Genomic DNA, 21,103 nt, shown 5'->3' with positions numbered 1-21,103 from the left:
GTAGAAGAAAATTCCAAATAGTATCCGTAATGTTCGTAGAAACATTTAAAACGTTTTTTTATAATCAATCCTCAGGTTGTTTTTACAATATACACTGCTCAAAAAAATAAAGGGAACACTTAAACAACACAATGTAACTCCAAGTCAATCACACTTCTGTGAAATCAAAATGACCTCCAGCAGGCCACAAATGTGCATGTGTCTGCTCAAACGGTCAGAAACAGACTCCATGAGGGTGGTATGAGGGCCCGACGTCCATAGGTGGGGGTTGTGCTTACAGCCCAACACCGTGCAGGACTTTTGGCATTTGCCAGAGAACACCAAGATTGGCAAATTCTCCACTGGCGCCCTGTGCTCTTCACAGATGAAAGCAGGTTAACACAAGCAGGTTAACACAAGCAGGTTAACAGACGTGACGTGACAGTCTGGAGATGCCGTGAAGAATGTTCTGCTGCCTGCATCATCCTCCAGGATGACCGGTTTGGCGGTGGGTCAGTCATGGTGTGGGGTGGCATTTCTTTGGGGGGCTGCACAGCCCTCCATGTGCTCGCCAGAGGTAGCCTGACTGCCATTAGGTACTGAGATGAGATCCTCAGACCCCCTGTGAGACCATATGCTGGTGCTGTTGGACCTGGGTTCCTCCTAATGCAAGACAATGCTAGACCTCATGTGGCTGGAGTGTGTCAGCAGTTCCTGCAAGAGGAAGGCATTGATGCTATGGCCCGCCCGTTCCCCAGACTTGAATCCAATTGAGCACATCTTGGACATCATGTCTCGCTCCATCCGCCACGTTGCACCACAGACTGTCCAGAAGTTGGCGGAGGATTTAGTCCAGGTCTGGGAGGAGATCCCTCAGGAGACCATCCACCACCCCATCAGGAGCATACCCAGGCGTTGTAGAGAGGTCATACAGGCACGTGGAGGCCACACACACTACTGAGCCTAATTTAAAAAAATTGTATTATTATTATTATTTTTAAAATTTGGCCCCCTTTTCTCCCCAATTTCCTGGTATCCAATTGTTGTAGTAGCTACTATCTTGTCTCATCGCTACAACTCCCATACGGGCTCGGGAGAGACGAAGGTTGAAAGTCATGCGTCCTCCGATACACAACCCAACCAGCCGTACTGCTTCTTAACACAGCGCGCATCCAACCCAGAAGCCAGCCGCACCAATGTGTCAGAGGGTACACCGTGCACCTGGCAACCTTGGTTAGCGCGCACTGCACCCGGCCCGCCACAGGAGTCGCTGGTGCGCGATGAGACAAGGACATCCCTACCGACCAAGCCCTCCCTAACCCGGATGACGCAAAGCTAATTGTGCGTCGCCCCACGGACCTCCCGGTCGCGGCCGGTTACGACAGAGCCTGGGCGCATACCCAGGGACTCTGATGGCACAGCTGGCGCTGCAGTACAGCGCCATTAACCACTGTGCCACCCGGGAGGCCACTGGGCCTCATTTGGACTTGTTTTAAGGACATTATATCAAAATTGGATAAGCCTGTAGTGTGGTTTTACACTTTCATTTTGAGTGTGACTCCAAATCCAGACCTCCATGGGTTGATAAATTTGATTTCCATTGATAATTTTTGTGTGATTTTGTTGTGAGCACATTCAACTATGTAAAGAAAAAAGTATTTAAGAAGAATATTTAATTCATTCAGATCTAGGATGTGTTATTTTAGTGTTCCCTTTATTTTTTTGAGCAGTGTATAATCTATAAAATATCAACCGGGAATGTAGCTTCTTCAATAGGAGAGAGAGAGAAAATTGCTGCTCCAAGCTGTTGCGCACACAAAAGGCTGATGGCACCCAGCCATACAATGAAACGATGTGATCTTTCTCGCTCATTTCTCAAAATAAAAGCCTGAAACTATTTCTAAAGACTGTTCACACCATGGGGAAGCCATAGGAAAAGGAATCTGGTTGATATCCCTTTAAATGGAGTGAAGGCAGGCTATGGAACATGGTGCTTTCAAAATAGAGGCCACTTCCTGGTTGTATTCTCCTCAGGTTTTTGCCTGCAATATCAGTTATGTTATACTCACAGACAACATTTTCACAGTTTTGGAAACTTTAGAGTGTTTTCTATCCTAATCTGACAATTATATGCATATTCTAGATTCTGGGCCTAAGAAATAGGCAGTTTAATTTGGGTACGTTTTTCATCCAAACATCAAAATACTGCCCCCTACACTCAAGAGGTTTTTAACAGAATGTGACTGGCAGAACGGGTGTTTTATGTGAAGGATGACGGCTGCAGTAGATATTTCAGATAGGTGGGAGTGAGGCCTAAGAGAGTTTTATAAATAAGCAACAACCAGTGGGATTTGTGATGGGTATGCAGAGATGACCAGTTTACAGAAGAGTATAGAGTGCAGTGATGTGTCCTATAAGGAGCATTTGTGGTAAAGAACATTTAGCCACTCGAGAGCACCCTTACCCGCCGATCTATAAATTATGTCTCCGTAATCTAGCATGGGTAGGATGGTCATCTGAATCAGTGTTAGTTTGGCAGCTTGGTGTGAAAGAGGAGCGATTACGATAGAGGAAACCAAGTCTAGATTTAACTTTAGCCTGCAGCTTTGATATGTGCTGAGAGAAGGACAGTGTACCATCTAGCCATATTCCTGAGTACTTGTATGAGGTGACTACCTCAAGCTCTAATCCCTCAGAGGTAGTAATCACACCTGTGGGGAGAGAGGCATTCTTCTTACCAAATCACATGACTTTTGTTTTAGAGGTGTTCAGAACAAGATTAAGGGTAGAGCAAGCTTGTTGGACACTAAGAAAGCTTTGTTGTAGAATATTTAACACAAAATCCTGGGAGGGGCCAGCTGAGTATAAGACTGTATCATCTGCATATAAATGGATGAGAGAGCTTCCTACTACCTGAGCTATGTTGTTGAGGTAAATTGAGAAGAGCGTGGGGTCTAGGATCAAGCCTTTGTGACAAGCAGTGGCTGAGACAGCAGATTTTCTGGCCATCCAAAACTACTTCCAGCAGTATCAGGTCTCCCCTCCAGGACCAACTCTGCTTAGCTTCAGAGGCAAGCCAACGGTGGGATGCAGGGTGGTATGCTGCTGCACTAGAAACCATATTCCTATAAATTCTAGAAGCAACAACGTCTCAGCCATGATGTGGTAGGCCACACAAGCTCACAGAACATGAATGCCGAGTGCTGAACCACGAAGCACAACAAAATCAGCTGTCCTCGGTTGCAACACTCACTACCAAGTTCCAAACTGCCTCTAGAAATTTGTTTTCTGTAGTGATGAATCACGCTTCACCATCTGGAAGACCAATGGAAAAATCTGGGTTTGGCAGATGCCAGGAGAATGCTACCAGCCACAATGCACAGTGCCAACTGTAAAGTTTGGTGGTGGATAAATAATGGTCTGGGGCTGTTTTTCATGGTTTGGGCTAGGCCCCTCAGTTCCAGTGAAGGGAAGTCTTAATGCTACACTATACAATGACATTCACAGTGATTCTGTGCTTCCAACTTTGTGGCAACAGTTTGGGGAAGGCCCTTTCCTGTTTCAGCATAACAATGCCACAATGCACAAAGCGAGGTTCATACAGAAATGGTTTGTCAAGATCAGTGTGGAAGAACTTAACTGGCCTGCACAGAATCCTGACCTCAACCTCATCGAACACTGTTGGGATGAATTGGAACGCCGACCAGGCCTAATCGCCCAACATCAGTGCCCAACCTCACTATTGCTCTTGTGGCTGAATGGAAGCAAGTTCCCACAGCAATGTTCCAACATCTAGTGGAATGCCTTCCCAAAAGAGTGGAGGCAACTTAATGCCCATGACTTTGGAATGATATGTTCGACGAGCAGGTGTCCACATACTTTTGGTCATGTAGTGTAGCTAACTATGAGGCTATACTTAATGTTTTGTCATAGAATGAGTCCCTAGTCCTTTATCTTTTACAGTGTCATATCTGTCTTGTGTGTGTGTATGTCTAATTGCTCTCTCACATGTCCATTGGCCGTGTAGAAAAAAAGTCTTAAAACTCATTGTATGATGCACTAGAAATTATATTCCTAGAAATTCCTAAAGCAGAATGATTTATATCTTCCGACTGGTGTAGATTTGAATGGTGCTTTTGTATTCCGTATCCATCTGCATTAAAGTCTCAATGCTATTCTCTTCTATTTTACAGCTTGCTACAGAAATAATATTATAGACCTGTCAACAGCTCATTATCAGATTTTAAACTTGAGGTAGACAAAGAAAAGATAAATTAGCTAATAATTAATGTCATATTAAGGGATGTGACAAATGTATAGATATAATTCCGTACAGCAGTTCACTTAAATGAGCAGGCCAATGTTGGCATTGTTGAGTGGGCGTCTTCCAATGAACAAGACGCCATAACCTTCAAAATATAAACTCATTTTCCAAGTAAACAGAGAGAGAGAGAGAGAGAGAGAGAGAGAGAGAGAGAGAGAGAGAGAGAGAGAGAGAGAGAGTCAGAAAGAGATAGCGAGGGGCTCTTGACAGGAGCCACGGGAATAAAAGGCAGTGAGATCTCAGCGAGTGCTGAGGAACGTCTGGAAAGAGTCAGTTCTGGGTTGGTCACCATGGGTGATGTCACGGGACCAGTTTTCCTGTGGCTGCAAGTTGTGTTGGAGGTAACTCTCCACAGAGCCCGTCGTACTTTACTGCAGGCTGCCATCCTCTTCTGCGTTTTAGCGCTGCTGGTCTGGGTGGCCGTCTTCCTCTATGGTAGCTTCTACTACTCCTATATGCCCACCGTCAGCTTCTCTACACCAGTGCACTACCACTACAGGTACTGGGAGACATCATGGAAAGTTTGTTTGGTGCCTTTTTTTCTTCAAATTTAAGTAAAATACAGTCTTTCTATTCCTTTCACTCACTTTGAGTGGATTATTTTAAAAACAAATAATTGCTTTTGTATTAGCATTTAGCTACACTTAACAAAATGCTCTATGCTGTTGCACCTGATTTTTATTTTGTGCTGTTAGTACCATTTCAAGGTAAAAAGCATAGGCCCAACGTCACACCTTTTTTTCCTGGCCGCTGTTTGTTCTAGTTCCGACTGTGATGCTCCCAATTCCGTCCTCTGCTCTTTCCCTGTGGCAAACATCTCACTGCTGAAGAATGGCAAAGACCAGGTATGCTCTTCACACATAACCATCCTTTCCCTCACCTCGTCTATCCTGAGGTAGATGCTAATATAATTACAATATGCTAAGAAATGATCGCTGTAGTCAGGTATGCTCATTGTCTTTCACAGTATTCTATCCCTCATTGTCTTTCCTAGGTTATGATCTATGGTCAGCCATATCGAATCTCTTTAGAGCTGGAAATGCCTGAGTCGCTTGTCAACAAACAGCTTGGCATGTTCATGATTAAGATGTCTTGCTACACCAATGATGGCCAGACAGTTGCAGCTGTGGTGCGCTCTGTGAGTGCTAAAGTGCCAAATTTATTATGTTTGTCTTCCTATCAAACCCCACTATTGAGCCTGTCCAAGCGTTTCAGCGCCAGTTTGTTCTTGGTTGAACATAACGTGTCTGTTCCTTCTGTTTCCTCCCCACATAAAATATCCTCTCATACTTCACAATGTGATGTCTTCGATTATTGTGGGGCCCTCTGAGTGACTGCTTTCTTTCCTCCAACAGGCTATGCTGCACTACCGCTCTGGTCTTCTGCAGACCTTGAATACGCTACTGTTCTCTCCTCTCCTGCTGACTGGGATGACGGAGCAGAAGCAGCTCGTTGAGGTTGAGCTCTTCTCGGACTACAAAGCCAATTCTGTAAGTGCTGTTTGTGGTTGCCTGTGCATGTCAAATCTGTTTTCCTCTCCCACAGAGCTTGCACTTAGTTCACTGTGCCCTCTTACTGAATCAGATCATCGTGATCTTGTGATTACCATTTGCAAGTTATCTGTATAATTTCTTTTTTTAGGGGAGGTGGTAGATCAGCTTTAATATTGCAGATTGTGGCTCCATCAATGTAATGCTCTGCATCATCTATATTTTTTTTGTAAATATATAAATGTATATTTTTTATTTTATTATTTTCCCCTAACCCTTCCACTCCTCCCCCAATTGGAGTAAACCAATGGTCAACAACACTTAGGCTTCTACTTCCAGCTTATACATACTATATTCATTTTAGGGACACAGTGTATTTTACAATAGTTCTCTTTTGTCCCATCACCATCAAGTTTTGATTTCTATTTGTCACACCCTGATCAGTTCCACCTGTCCTCATTATTGTCTACACCCCCTCCAGGTGTCGCTTGTTGTCCCCAGTGTATTTATCCCTCTGTTGCCTATTTCTCTGTGCCAGTTTGTCTTTTATGTTTCTATGTCAACCAGCTGTTTTCCCGTTTGTCTGATTTTTGCGTTCTGCTTTTTCTGGTCCTCCCGGTTTTGACTCTTGCCTATTTCTGGACATTGTACCCTCCTGCCTGATCATTCTGCCTGCCTTGACCATGAGCCTGTCTGCCACTCTGTACCTCCTGGACTCCGATCTGGTTTTTACATTTGGTCGTGGACAGACAAATGATCTTGCCTACTCCTTTTGGATGACTAAACATTGCAAGACTCCAACCATCTGCCTCCTGTGTCTGCATTTGGGTCTTGCCTTGTGCCGTGATCCTATTTGCCGTGTCTTTTTCAACTCTGCTGTTTCACACAAGATCTAAAACCTATATACATTTTACGGACACAGTATATTTTACATTTAGTTATCTTGTTATTTTTCATTCCACCCTTCAGCTACACTCAACCCATTTCATTTTTATTTGATGTAATTTGATTTACTTGTGAAACCCTCCCTGACGAAGCATACTTCCCTTTCAGCAGCATTTCATGTTCATGTGCTTTCAATTACACCGTACTTGGACAGACCTAATTTATTAAGTAGTCCAGACAAATAGAACCTGTCTGAATAAAAATGTCCTCTTTCAAAGTAAGAATGAGTTTCCCATTTTATTAAGACTTTTAATTGTCTGCAAGACTGGCCAACTCAGACTAGTCTTTTTAGGTAATAAGGTCAATATTTTTCTCTATTGATCTCTGCTCTCTCTACCTGTACATTTCTCTCGCTACAGTATCAACCCACTGTTGGCGCTGTCATTGAGATTCAGTCTCAGCGGGTGCAGGTCTATTCAGTTCAGCTCAGGATCCAAGCTTTCTTCACTGGCATCAGGTACAGACCTTCCAATATCCAATAGTATCATTTTTTTCTGTTTCAAATCCAGATTATTTGAGGCCAATAAGTCAAATATATGGAATGTCATTTGATGTTCTTACCTACTGTTGTATCTTTTATTTTCCTCCTATTTCCCATCCTCTTCTATTCCTATATCTGAACCCTTTGTCTTAATAGATACCTCCTGTACTATTTCCCGGTGACGTCTGCAGTGATCGGTGTGGCCAGCAACTTTGCCTTCCTCAGTGTCATTGTGCTCTTTGGATACCTACAGTTTATATGGGGGGGACTTTGGCCTCCCGAGCAGGTCAGGGTAAGATGCGGTCTAATTTTCTCTGTAATAGGACATTCCCCATCTTTGCAGTATATTTTAATGTAAGATATAGATGTAACTGCTGTGAGGTGATCCTCAGCACATCAACCTTTGTTTTGTTTTTCTTGTCCGTAGGTTATGATGGGAGACACGACTCACATGCAGTGGAGAAGAGAAGAGGCTCGGAAGCGCATGTCCTTCTCACAAAGTGAGTTCTACTCTGCAACAGGCATCATGCGCATTGTGTAAAACAAACATAACATGGTTAATCTGAATGTGTTTTAGCTAAAGTTCCTCAGAAAGACAATGATCATGTTGCTGAGCAGTTGGAATAACCTAGACAAGAAGCATCAGTAATACAGAAAGGTGAGGGTGTGAATGTGTGAATGAAAGTGTATACACGAGTATATTAAACCAAAATGTTGATGCATGCCAGAAAAGCCACTACATAACAATACATTAATTGCACTATAATGGTGACAAACTGTGCCCACAAACTGTTAGGGCCTACATAAAGCTGTCCCAACAGCAGAGCTTTCTTTTCCGCACCATTACCACTGCTACACCTGGCTATCAGCAGAGCCTTGTCTGGCAGCAAAACAGATAATTCAGCCTCATTTACTGCCTTTTTAAAAAGCATAGCTGATATGGCTGACTTGCTTAAACAAATGTGCTTTCTACTGACATTTGAGATGTACAAACTATGGCATAAGGAAACGATGTGCGGATAAGAAACAATCTGTAATTTCAAATATGAAATTGATGAGCAAGCTAAGAATAATTTAGTCAATATAACAATTTGTTCACCATTTTTCAAATGTACAGCGACAGAATTCAGGACATGGGCCGTTCGTACAGTATTCTCCCTGTACACCAAGTCAGAACCGTAGGAAAAATAAAGGGGGCATATAAGCAGACACTGAAAGCTCTTACAATATTCAACAGGCTATAGGCTACATGTGCACCACCATGTCAGAACAGAAGTCTAAGTTATGAGTGGGAAAGGGACCAAAGTAGCCCATGTGTCTCACCCTAAAAATAACAGCTTACTACACAACAAACATTTAGTATTACTTTCTTAGCTACAGTATACAATACATTTTTGGACTCACCTTGTTGTGCTGTGCTCACTTGAACAGGAAGGTGAACTCACTGAAGTCTGAGATTTCTGAGTTTCCAGTTGTTTTGGATGCAGCAGAAGCCATGCTGGATTGACAACATGGCCAATGTATTCAACCTTTTCTGGCCTATGGTGTTGCATGTGAATGTTTATCCTTTAAAGCTTGGAAGAGAAACCCTTAAACTCAGACATGGACCACACACCCTCTCCACTGAGTAGCAGGCTAGTGATTGCTTTGCAACGCTTGCAGTTGGCCATTGATTCCTTCTACACCACTCATTGTTGAATTTGTGATTTCCAACCTGTTGTCTAATGTTTATGGCCGATGAGCACCGATACGGTTTATCTATAATTTTTCTTCATATGACAAGGATTGAAAATGATTTGCCAGTAAATGATCGACTTGATTCATGATGACGACTGCTAGTCTAGCTTGCTAGCTAAGATTTTTAAAGAATCAGTCCAATCAAAGCTACGGTAGATATAACGTGATTTGACGTCATTTTATCTGTAGCCAATGCCGGGGCGGCAGGGTAGCCTAGTGGTTAGAGCGTTGGACTAGTAACCGGAAGGTTGCAAGTTCAAACACCTGAGCTGACAAGGTACAAATCTGTCGTTCTGCCCATGAACAGGCAGTTAAACCCACTGTTCCTAGGCTGTCATTGAAAATAAAAATTTGTTCTTAATTGACTTGCCTGGTTAAATAAAGGTAAAATAAAATTTAAAAAATGACATTGAGCCTTCTTGGATGGGCACTTCTAATGTAAATATGTGGTAGCTCGGAAATTGAACCTCCTTGGGTGCTATGTAGATTTTGTGATGACGTAGTATCCCCATGAGTGACAGAACACTGAGCCAATCACGGCACATCTAGACAACATTACCAACCCCTACGCTCTGTATTTTCCCCAACACCACAGAAAGCACTGATCTAGGCTGAAACACCTGCATTTTGGAGCTGCTTTACTCAAGAAAGGAAAAAAAGACCATGTTTGTTTTTGGCTTTATTAACTCATAGATTTAAAAAAAGAATGTTTTACATTATTTGCAAACTGATATGTAATATAATAATAATAATAATATATGCCATTTAGCAGACGCTTTTATCCAAAGCGACTTACAGTCATGTGTGCATACATTCTACGTATGGGTGGTCCCGGGGATCGAACCCTATTTCACTGAAAGAATAAACATTTTACTTTCTAAATTATAGTTTCCGGATTTTACCATATTATTTCTGTGTGTTATTAGGTTATAATTAAGTATATAATTTGATATTTGATAGAGCAGTCTGACTGAGTGGTGGTAGGCAGCAGCAGGCTCATAAGCATTCATTCAAACAGCACTTTTCTGCGTCTGCCAGCAGCTCTTCGCAATGCTTCAAACATTGCGCTGTTTATGACTTCAAGCCTATAAACTCCCGAAGTTAGGCTGGTGTAACCGAAGTGAAATGGCAAGCTAGTTAGCGGGGTGCACGCTAATAGCATTTCAATAGCATTTCAAATGTCACTTGCTCTGAGACTTGGGAGTAGTTGTTCCCCTTGCTCTGTTCCCCATGGGTCGCGGCTTTTGTGGAGCGATGGGTAACGACGCTTTGAGGGTGGCTGTTGTAGATGTCTTCCTGGTTCGAGCCCAGGTAGGTGCGAGGAGAGGGACAGAAGCTATACTGTTACACTGGCAATACTAAAGTGCCTATAAGAACATCCAATAGTCAAAGGTATTTGAAATACAAATGGTATAGAGAAATAGTCCTATAATTCTTATAATAACCTCAACCTAAAACTTCTTACCTGGGAATATTACCTAGGATATATAGGAACCTAGGAACCACCAGCTTTCATATGTTCTCATGTTCTGAGCAAGGAACTTAAACGTTAGCTTTTTAACATGGCACATATTGCACTTTTACTTTCTTCTCCAACACTTTGTTTATGCATTATTTGAACCGAATTGAACACGTTTCATTATTTATTTGAGGGAAAATTGATTTGATTGATGTATTATATACAGTGGGCCCCAAAACCACTGGCACCCCTGACTGGCAATGCACAAACAATACTTGAAAAAACACAAACAATATAATTATAGAGAAACTCAAAATACCAAAATATGAGGTAGCGTCTAATGGTGCTTTTTGAAACCTGGTGACCCCAAGACGCCACCAAGGCCTGCAATTCTTTCACAGTGATTCTTGGGGATTTTGTTGCTTCTCTCACCATCCTCCTCCCTATCCTGGGGGGCAAAATGCATTTGCGTACTCTACCTGTGAGGTTTTCAACTGTTCCATATCTTCTTAATTTTCTAATAATTGCCCTGACAGTGCTCAGTGGTATATTAAATCATTTGTGGATCTTCTTGTAGCCATTACCAGATTTATGAAGGTTTATGATCATCTGTCTCTTTTGAACCGCTAGTTCTTTTGTTTTCTTCATAGTGTTGGATGACAGTGGGATATTGCATGCGTGTTACCTCATTTTTATACCCTAGTGAAACAGGAAGTGATGTAATGGCTCAATATAGTTCCTTAAGACTTACATAAACTTAAGTGGAATTTAATTTGTGGTTTAATGTGACATGTATTGATGACAAAATAGGCAACAAAATTATTGTTGAAAATACAATATTTGGGGATATTTCAGTGATTTAGATGGTACGATGATTCTCTACTTTCTCTGCTTGTTTTATCACATACACTGAAATTAGGCAAACTATTAGAATTTTAGAAACCAGCTATTTTAAATAAACTGATGCTGATTTAATTTATACTGACTCGTCTCAATGTGTTAGATTACTAGTTTAGCCACACGCTGGTTTGTACGTGAAGAGTAGTAGTGGATTCTGTTTGTTTTGTGTAACATCATGCTATGAATGTTACGGTACTGTTTATGTTCAAGCATAGTTGCTGTTCACATTTTATTGTTGCATTCTGTCTGGAGCTGGAAACACCGGATGTGATTGGTTCACTGAAGGAGCCTTCGGGTAACAGACTCTTTCAAACTTCTTGAGTCGTTTTGTAGGAACCTTTTCACTATTATGATAATTTCTTCATTACCTTCTGACGGTTATTTATTGACCTTAAAAGTAGATGATGGTGCCTCATTTCATTCAGCCTAACTTAAACTGTCTCTTCTGCCTCCTTGTATCGGCTCTAGAGTCGTCAGATGAGCCCCCAGTGCTCGTGGAGGCTCTTCAAATTTACGAGACCGATGCAAGTGAAGAGGAGCCTGCTGGTCTGCAGGATAGAGGTGCAGTGGTGGGACCCAAGGTGCCTCAGATAGGGGACTCTATGCTGCGTCAGAGACGGGGACCCTGGATGAGTCTATGAACCATGGATCATCGCTCACATTTTTACACACTCACAAATCCCTCGACGTGCCTTTCCCTTTCACGCAGCCACAGAGGCATCCACTGAGAGTGAATTCCCTACAGACAGCGACTCCAGATACTGTAGTATCTTGGATCTACATCTGTTTATATTAGTTACTGTGCTGTTACTAAGCAGTAATGCATTACGGCAGTGTTACGTTACTAACCTAATTGGAAATGCACATGCGCACTGGGGTGCCGGGAACTGTAGAGCACGAGGGGTTTTGACTAAACGAAAACTAACTGTACTCCCGTCTCCTGCCTGGTCATTTCTCCACAACACAAATATTACAGTGGCGACGAGGTGATTAAACTACATAAACAGACATTGCTTGAAGGGAAGAATGTTGCGTGAGTAATGAAACTCAAAATAATTATGTAATTCGTCAGTTATTTTTTATTTTCTTTCGCCAGTAGAGAAGGCTAAGCACTGCTAGCACTGCTAGTACAGTATTCAGGAGATGCCAAGTAGCAAGACTATTGGAGTCCAGAATAGCGACACTGCCCTCTGGTGGTTAAGTAAAAAACTGTCTCAATGAACCCATTGAAATTAGGCGATCTCAGTGGAGAAAGGAACGTAACACGGTGTGTACAAATGAGTGCAGTGAATGAAGTAATTGCAGAAACTTCTGAAGTGAAGAATTAGATGAAAATTCAGAAAATTAAGGAATATAAGGAAACTGAACAATTAACTGTGAAAATGGCAACCATTGGTCGAGTACCAGAGTTTGAGGCTACAAAAGAAGATTTTGATTCCTATTTGGAGCGTTTTGAGCGTTGGCTGGCTGCAAATGACATCTAAGATGGAAAGAAAGCAGACGTATTTCTCAGTGTTTTGGGTCCAAATGAGTATGGATTGCTGAAAGGTCTCATTGAACCAATGAAAGCAGTGATGCAGAACTGACTGAAACTCTTTCAAGGTATTTCAAGCCTAAGCCAATTCTCATTGCAGAACGTTTCAGATTTTACCAACGTCACCAGAGTCAAGGGGAAACCGTGGCTGACTACATCCTTGCTTTGAAAAGGCTGGCAAGTACATGTGAGTTTGCACGATTTGTTAATGATGCTCTCCGAGACAAGTTTGTATGTGGTCTCACAGGTGAAGCATATCACAGAAGGCTCCTGTCAGAGAAGGACCTGACCTTTAAGAAAGCCTGTGATATAGCACTTGGACTCGAGCTTGTCCACAGGGATACTATTGAGCTATCGGGACATGCAGAACGTCAGAAAGGTGTTCACAAGGTCAGTGATGCACGTGGTGAAAAAAGCTCACAAAAGTCACTTTTTTCAGTCCCGTCCTCAAGGTTACACAAGAACAAAGCAGCCCACATCTCAAAGGTTTAAGCCAAGTTGCTACAGATGTGGGGGAGATAATCATCATCACGGTGAATGTCGATTCCAAAATGAAAAGTGCCACAATTGTGGAAAGGTTGGACATTTACAGAGAGTGTGTAAAGCCTCGAAACGCACAGCAAGAGCGCACAAAGTGTCAGACGCAGCTCAAGAAGAGGAAGATACAACTAAAACAGTATTGGAACTGTTCACAGTGTACACAGCTCAACAACTAAAAGATGGAATCTATCTCAACATGGAGTTAGAGGGAAAACCAGTAAAAATGCAGCTGGACACCGGAGCGTCTGTATCTCTGGTTCCAGAGAGACTCTACAAAGAAAAACTGAAAGAGTGCCCTCTTCAGCCCGCGTCCATCCGCCTTTCTTCATACACTGGTGACACTATTCCTGTGTTAGGGCAGATCCAGGTACCAGTCCGGATGGAAGGAGTGGACGCTACCGCTTGTCATTGTTAAAGGAGAAAAATCAGCCTTGCTAGGCAGAAACTGGCTACAAAAGATCAAGTTGAACTGGGGAGAAATCTTCAGTCTAAGAAATGACAAACCAGGGAGTCAGGCTACACTCACTAACATGCTGGAGACACACAAATAACTTTTCAAAGATGGCTACGGTGAAATAAGACTTCACAGCAAAAGTCAAAGTGCAAGAAGGAACCAAGCATATCTTTCACAAAACACGTCCGGTTCCCTATGCTCTTAAGGAAGCAGTAGAGAAGGAACTGGACCGCCTACAGAAGAATAACATAATCACGAAAGTAGCGAGGAGCGACTGGGCCGCTCCGATTTGTTGTAAGTCCCAAAGAAAGACAAGACCGTCAAAATGTGCGGTGACTACAAGGTCACAGTAAATCGCTGCATACTACCAGAGAAATATCCTCTACCAACCGCTGAAGATCTGTTTGCCACTCTAGCTGGTGGGAAGGTTTTCAGTAAGCTGGACCTGGCATTCGCTTATCAGCAACTGAAGCTGGATCCGGAGTCAGAACAGTATCTGACCCTCAATACACACAAGGGGCTATTCAGATTCAATCACTTGGCCTATGGAATCTCGACAGCTCCAGCGATATTCCAACAAACAATGGATCAGATCTTGGACGGTATAGACCATGTTGTGTGCTTCATGGACGACATCCTCGTGTCAGCACCAACCATCGGAGAGCACCTTGTAGTGCTGGACAAAGTGATGTCAAGACTGGAGAAATACGGAGTGAGAATGAAACGCAGCGAGTGTGTGTTCCTCCAGGACTCAGTGGAGTATCTCGGATACAAGATTGATGCACAAGGCCTGCACCCAACCAACAGCAAGGTGGAAGCAATCGTAAACGCACCAGCACCCACAAATATCTCAGAGCTGAGGTCATTTTTGGGGCTCCTGAACTATTACAAAAAGTTTGTGGCAAACTTGTCCACATTGTTGCATCCGCTTCACCAACTGCTGCAGGCCGATACAAAGTGGAATTGGTCCCCACAATGCGAAGAAGCATTCAAGACTTGCAAACAGCGTCTGCTAAAGAGCAAGTGGCTTGCCCACTATAACACAGAGATGAAGCTGAGACTCGCGTGTGATGCATCTCCATACGGAGTAGGAGCCGTCATCTCACATGTTCTACCGTCAGGTGAAGAACACCCTATTGCATTTGCATCACGGACTCTGTCACCAAGTGAGAAACATGATGCTCAAATTGAGAAGAAAGCTCATGACAGACACTCAAAGAATGTCAGAGAATTCAAAGAGGAAGAGAGGTGTGATGGTACGTGATTTCAGACACCCTAAGCGCCTGTGGAACTCAGGTGTGATCTTGCAACGCAGAGGACCTTTGACTTACCAAGCCCAAACTGGTCATCGCCAGGTCAACATTCATGTGGATCATCTGCTACGGTCCAATGCCCCAGCAGAGACATGCCGAGAGAACAAGAACAATAACGACCCCCAGGACTATTCTCCTGACTGTGGACGTACAGGAGAGACAGAGCCTGACCTTCCACCCGAACCTGGCCCACCACAGGAAGCCCAGGAGGAGCGGAGATACCTATTCGACAGCGAAGGGCACCTCAACAGCTTGACCTGTGAGTTGAGCTGGTTAAGGAGGTAACAAACAGTAAAACAAACACTTTAATATGTCCTAGATAAAAGGAAAGACAAAGGACATTAGCTGGGTTAGTTATTAGGACACAAACTCCATCTTCGGGGCAGAATAATCCCCTGGATTTGTGCTGGGCTCTGAAAAGTCTGCTTCAACACAGTAGTTGAAAAATGTTTAAGAATGCATTGTTCAGATATTGCATTAGTAGTTACCTAACATATTTACCTTGTTCTCTGGGAGTTAAACACTATGGGGGAGGAGTGTAGTATCTGGGATCTACATCTGTTTATATTAGTTACTGTGCTGTTACTAAGCAGTAATGCATTATGGCAGTGTTACGTTACTACACCTAATAGGAAATGCACATGCGCACTGGGGTGCAGGGAACTGAAGAGCACGAGGGGTTTTGACTAAACGAAAACTTAACTGTACTCCCGTCTCCTGCCTGGTCATTTCCCACAACACAAATATTACAGATACCATCGCACACAGACTGTTTTTTGTTGTTGTTGTTGCCCGAAAGCAGCACAACAAGGCTCCACAACAGAAAATGAACAATGTAGGAGAGGCAAGCGGTCAGAGGGGACCAGGATCACAGGCCGTGGACACAGAGCTACAGCAGGACGAGGTAATTAACCTCTCCAAAAAAGAGCTCACTGATGTGTAAGTCTGTCTTATCTTAGGGCCTCTCTTTTGTACCTACATGAACAGATAAACCATACAATATGAAAGTAGATCTGTTTCAATTATTTTGCAAGATTAAATTTAAGCACATGTTTTCTCAAAACACTGTTTCAGGCCTAGAAACCCAACAAAGAACTGGTACCCATTTTAAACCCAAAAGCAAATTCTGTCCTATATTTAACAACTCCTCGAGTAATACCTGTTGTAGTTTAGTCGAATGCATTCAGAAGAACAGGCCCTTAATGAACTAATGAATGGTTCAACTTTGGTTATCAAACCTGCAGACAAGGGAGTGTTGTGGTCGTTTTAGACTATGAAAAATACAAAGAAGAGATTCAGAGACAACTCAGTAATGAACGTTTCTATAGGAAATTAAGTTTTGATCCCACACAGGTGTTCCAAAGGGATATATGCTCTAATCTGGAGCAAGCCCTATTAAATAACCATATCTCAAAACATGAATACCTTTGCTGCAAATGTGCCATATGTCCATGCTTGTACATTTTGCTGAAATTACACAAACCTAAAACACAAGGCAATTAGCACTTTGTGACATCGGCTGATGTAAAAAGGGCTTTATAAATACATTTGATTGAATTATTCAGGCAGACCAGTGGTTGCAGGAGTAGGCTCAATGCTAGAGCCATTGTCGAACTTTGTAGAATATTTTATTAAATCTCACGTCCAAGCATTGCCATCATATGTGAAAGACTCTATAGACTTCATAAACAAGATCTCACCAATAATGGGATTAACAGAAGACTGTATTTTGGTCACATACCAGAAGAGTCCACATACCAGAAGCCCTAGCTGACTATTTGAGACAGATACAAACGAATACCCACCAACAAACTTTATTCTAGAGTTGGCTGAATATGTTTTGATGATGAATATTACCTCCAAACGAATGGAACATCGATGGGCTCCACATTCGCTCCGAGCTATGCTAATCTTTATGTGGGTCTTTTTGAAGAACGTTTTGTTAACATTAAACAAAAATCAATTTTTGAATAAAGTCCTGAAGTGGTATCGATATATTGACGCCATTTTTTTTGCATATGGGGAGGAACGGGAGAAGAGCTGTCAGACTTTATGGCATTACTCAATGACATTGATCCCAATCTCCAATTCACTATTGATTGTGATACTAAACGTGTTCATTACCTCGATATGTGGATTGATAAATAAAATGGAATCCTGTTTACAACTCTGTATAGAAAAGAAACAGACAGAAATACTATGTTTACAGGGGGACAGCTTCCACCCTGAACCATTAAAAAGAGGACTTCAGTGAAGCCAGTTTTTCAGACTGCTGGGTATATGCCACTCCACAGAGGACAATCTAGAAAAAGCAGCGGAGATGCGCAATAGGTTTCTAAAAAGAGGCTACTCTCCACAAGGTGTGGATGAAGCTCTTAATTTGGCATTGGGGAAAACACGAGATTAACTCGTACAAAAAGACCCACGAACACTCTGTAATGTTCACCACCACTCCTCACTATTTTGTTTGGGGTTCAGCCCTGTGTTTTTGTTACGTGTTTGTTTGGTCTTCGTCCCGGTGCCTTTACACGCACGCCGTAATTTGGGCAAAAACAAATATATATATATATATTACGCAGTCCTGCGTTTGTCTCCCAAATCATCCATGCCAACGTGACATAATAATCTACCATTAAGGGAGACAGTGGGAATGGCCCGTCCAACGCATCCGGAACTTTCATTGCGCACACCTGGCCCATATTCCTACTGCTTGTATTTATGTGCCCTTTGTTCACCATGGTGGGGTCGATTATTGTCACAATGTCTGTTGGTGTGTGTGAGTACCTGTACTGTGTGTTTTGGGCATTCGTGGCCTCGTGGATGGCGCAGATTACGGTTCTCGTCCCGTGTGTTAATCATTGTGCGTGTGTTGTTTACTTGAGGAACTCCTCGCTCTTTTGTTTTGGGTTTCTACCCTGTTTTGTTATGTGTTTGTTTGGTCTTCCCTTACACTGCACGTCGTAATTTGGGCTGAATTTTAAAAAACTATTACACATTCCTGTGTCTGTCTCATTTATGAATCATTTATGCCAACGTGAAACTCCAGTCTTGAAATGCTTAATTACTTTGCCTGAATCATTGTAGCAATGACAGTTGTTCAGCCTTCGTTATATTTAAGGTTTATTTTAAATTTTACACGTGCAGCTCATAGTTGAATTGCAGCACAAGTAAATTAATTGAAAAAAATAGATGTAGTATACAATATTACAGTTAAGTAGCATTAAGCGGTCTCACAAAGTATGACATCCGGCTGTCTGTCAGTCAGAGGAGGGGGAAGGTTCAGTTTGTGACTGGATTGGGTAGATCTGCCACTGTCAGCCATTTGTAATCTTGGGGTTTTGCAAGCTTCTGGGCAGAGGATCTGCAGGATGGGTGCGGTGGGACTGCAATCCCAGGTCACTGCATGCAGAGCTGTAGGTGGGGCCCATAATGATTTTGGTTGCACGTCGTTGGATCTTGTCAAGTTGATCGTGTTGTGAGACCTGGGTGCCATACAGGAGCAGCGTAATCGAGCACTGGACGGACAAAGCAGGTGTAGACTGTCAGGTCTTCGGCGGGAGATGGAAGTGGTGAAGATGGTTCATCATGAAGAACCTTCGGTTCCCTTCATCTTGTTTGGATCTGACCAGTCGGCTAGTTGGTTGAGGTCCTGCTGTATGGTGGAAGTGTCACATAAGGGAGTTGGATAGGGTGCCCTCTGATGCACCTTTGACGTGAGCCACAAATACAATTGGACCAAGCCTTGTGCCCTGGAGGAGGCCACAGGAGAGTATCATGGTACTGTATTGCTGGAATGGAATGGAAGTTACAAACCCATGGCACGATCTATGGTCAGACAGATAATTGCAAAATGTGTTTCATTGCAATGGTGTGATCCACACGATCAAAGGCCTTGCTGTAGTCTGTCAGGACCCATGTGCTGGAGGTGCCTCTGGTGTCTGCTGTTCTGTACAACTGGTCTGCCATGCTTACAAGGCACTGGGCGGTTGAGCATCCCTTGAGGCAGCCAAACTGAATGGTTGAAGATGTTCTTTTGGATATCCACCCATTCAGCAACAAAACCTTCACAACTTTGCCAGAAGGGGCGTGAGCTAGACGGACCATAGCTGGTCAATGCTCGGTGGATGAATCTTTGGCAGGAGGACCACTATTGCCTCGTTCCCATTGATGTGGAACCACCCCTTCACGCAGGTGTTGAATATGTCAGTCGGGGGTGGATATTTCAACATCAAATTACTTGATGAATCTGTCACCTGTTTGGAACGGAGAGTTTTCTCCTGTGCATTTCCCATGGTTCAAGGAGTGGCATAGCTGGCAAATATGCAGGTAGGTTTTTATGTTATAAATCTTAAGGAATGTGACTGAGCAGGTACACCAACATAGTTGAGAATGTCTTGGTGCCTGGGATTGAAGCCTATGGTCTCAGACCTGCTGTTTTCGACTCTCTCTCTCTACCGCACCTGCTGTCTCTAACTCTGAATGCTCGGCTATGAAAAGCCAGCTGACATTTACTCCTGAGGTGCTGACCTGTTGCATCCTCTACAACCACTGTGATGATGATGATTATTATTTGACCCTGCTGGTCATCTATGAACGTTTGAACATCTTGGCCATGTACTGGTATAACCTCAACCCGGCACAGCCAGAAGAAGACTGGCCACCCCTCAGAGCTTGGTTCCTCTAGGTTTCTTCCTAGGTTCCTGCCTTTCTAGGGAGTTTTTCCTAGCCACCGTGCTTCTACATCTGCATTGCTTGCTGTTTGGGGTTTTAGGCTGGGTTTCTGTATAGCACTTTGTGACATCAGCTGATGTAAAGATGGCTTTATAAATGGATTTGATTGATTTTATTATGGTTACCATATAAATCAATACATTATTGTACGTCTTTCCTTGAGCAAATATGCTTTTTAGAGCTGTTACAAAGACCACCACGTATTGAATTGAAATTAATTTATTTGGGTCGAAACATATACAGCAAGATGTACATTGTATTCCCAGAGGATAGCACTTAAAAGTATTTATTAAACACTTGTTTCCAAAGTGGTCCGCGATTTTACTTTTCTTTTAAATACATGTCGTTTTTTTCTGTTTTAGATAACTTAATGTTTCAAGGAGCAATGAAGGACAAGTGAAGTTACAATTGGTAGAGTTTTGTTGAAACATATCCGTATAGGTAAAAACTGTTATAGAAAATAAGATATTGTCTGATAGAATGTATGCACACATGACTGTAAGTCGCTTTGGATAAAAGCGTCTGCTAAATGGCATATATTATTATTATTATGTGTGTGTGTCAAATTTCATTGGTGAGGTTAATTCAAATGTGAATGAGGGTAATAATGAAATGAATGGAATGTTTTGACTTGAGTATGAATAAAAGGTTATTTGAAATGTCTTCAAGATAATGTGAATTTTATCAGTATATAACGGTCAGCTTTAATGCCCAACTTAATAAATGAAAAGCGAATACATTCAATCTTTATTAATCAGGTAAAATGAAGCTGATACATGTGTATGTGTAACAGGATTGGTTATGTTTCCACTTGCCTCTAAAGAAATGTGTATTTAATGTTCAAGCATTCTTATTGGTTAGTTCAACTCTGACAATAAGGTGTGTTGTGATTGGCCCCGCTTGCAGATATGGGGAGATCGCGAACGTCAGGTCTCCCCAGTATGAAAATGTGACGCAAGGGATTTTGCCATCGACAGCCATCAATACGGTTAAACCCTGCACAAATAACGTGCTATTTCCCATTTAACAACAGCAGAAATAAATTATGCTCAACTGGGACCACTGGCCGAAGTGATTTATTTTGAGAAAACACAACGCATGGAGAGTACCAATACATCTGTTACATATGTTAAGGATAGACAACAAATATGAGGTTATTTTCTGGTGAAGTAGTTTTAGTTAATTTTGTCCTAGCAGTAGGATGTTAGTCTGTATT

The 21,103-nt window shown here is 42.5% G+C and overlaps 1 protein-coding gene across 5 annotated transcripts; it reads left to right on the top strand.

Moving 5' to 3' along the window:
• The first annotated feature begins 4,567 nt into the window (after window positions 1-4,567).
• Window positions 4,568-15,863, top strand: LOC124007697 (seipin-like). 5 transcript variants are annotated; one of them, XM_046318429.1, is made up of 9 exons: window positions 4,568-4,802; window positions 5,067-5,148; window positions 5,298-5,441; window positions 5,659-5,793; window positions 7,098-7,195; window positions 7,376-7,505; window positions 7,647-7,719; window positions 7,797-7,877; window positions 11,784-11,920. In XM_046318429.1, the coding sequence occupies exons 1-8, from the start codon at window positions 4,594-4,596 to the stop codon at window positions 7,844-7,846; spliced, it is 921 nt and encodes a 306-aa protein (XP_046174385.1). In that variant the 5' UTR covers window positions 4,568-4,593; the 3' UTR covers window positions 7,847-7,877; window positions 11,784-11,920. The 5 variants fall into 5 exon arrangements, with proteins under 5 accessions (XP_046174385.1, XP_046174368.1, XP_046174376.1 ...); XM_046318412.1 differs by having other exon boundaries at window positions 7,376-7,511; XM_046318420.1 differs by lacking the exon at window positions 11,784-11,920 and adding an exon at window positions 8,651-8,989 and having other exon boundaries at window positions 7,376-7,511.
• The last annotated feature ends 5,240 nt before the right edge of the window (window positions 15,864-21,103 follow it).

Source organism: Oncorhynchus gorbuscha, linkage group LG02 (assembly GCF_021184085.1).
Source record: "Oncorhynchus gorbuscha isolate QuinsamMale2020 ecotype Even-year linkage group LG02, OgorEven_v1.0, whole genome shotgun sequence".
Lineage (NCBI taxonomy): Eukaryota > Metazoa > Chordata > Actinopteri > Salmoniformes > Salmonidae > Oncorhynchus > Oncorhynchus gorbuscha.
Note: the sequence above shows the minus strand (reverse complement) of the source record. Positions and strands in the feature narration are given on the sequence as shown.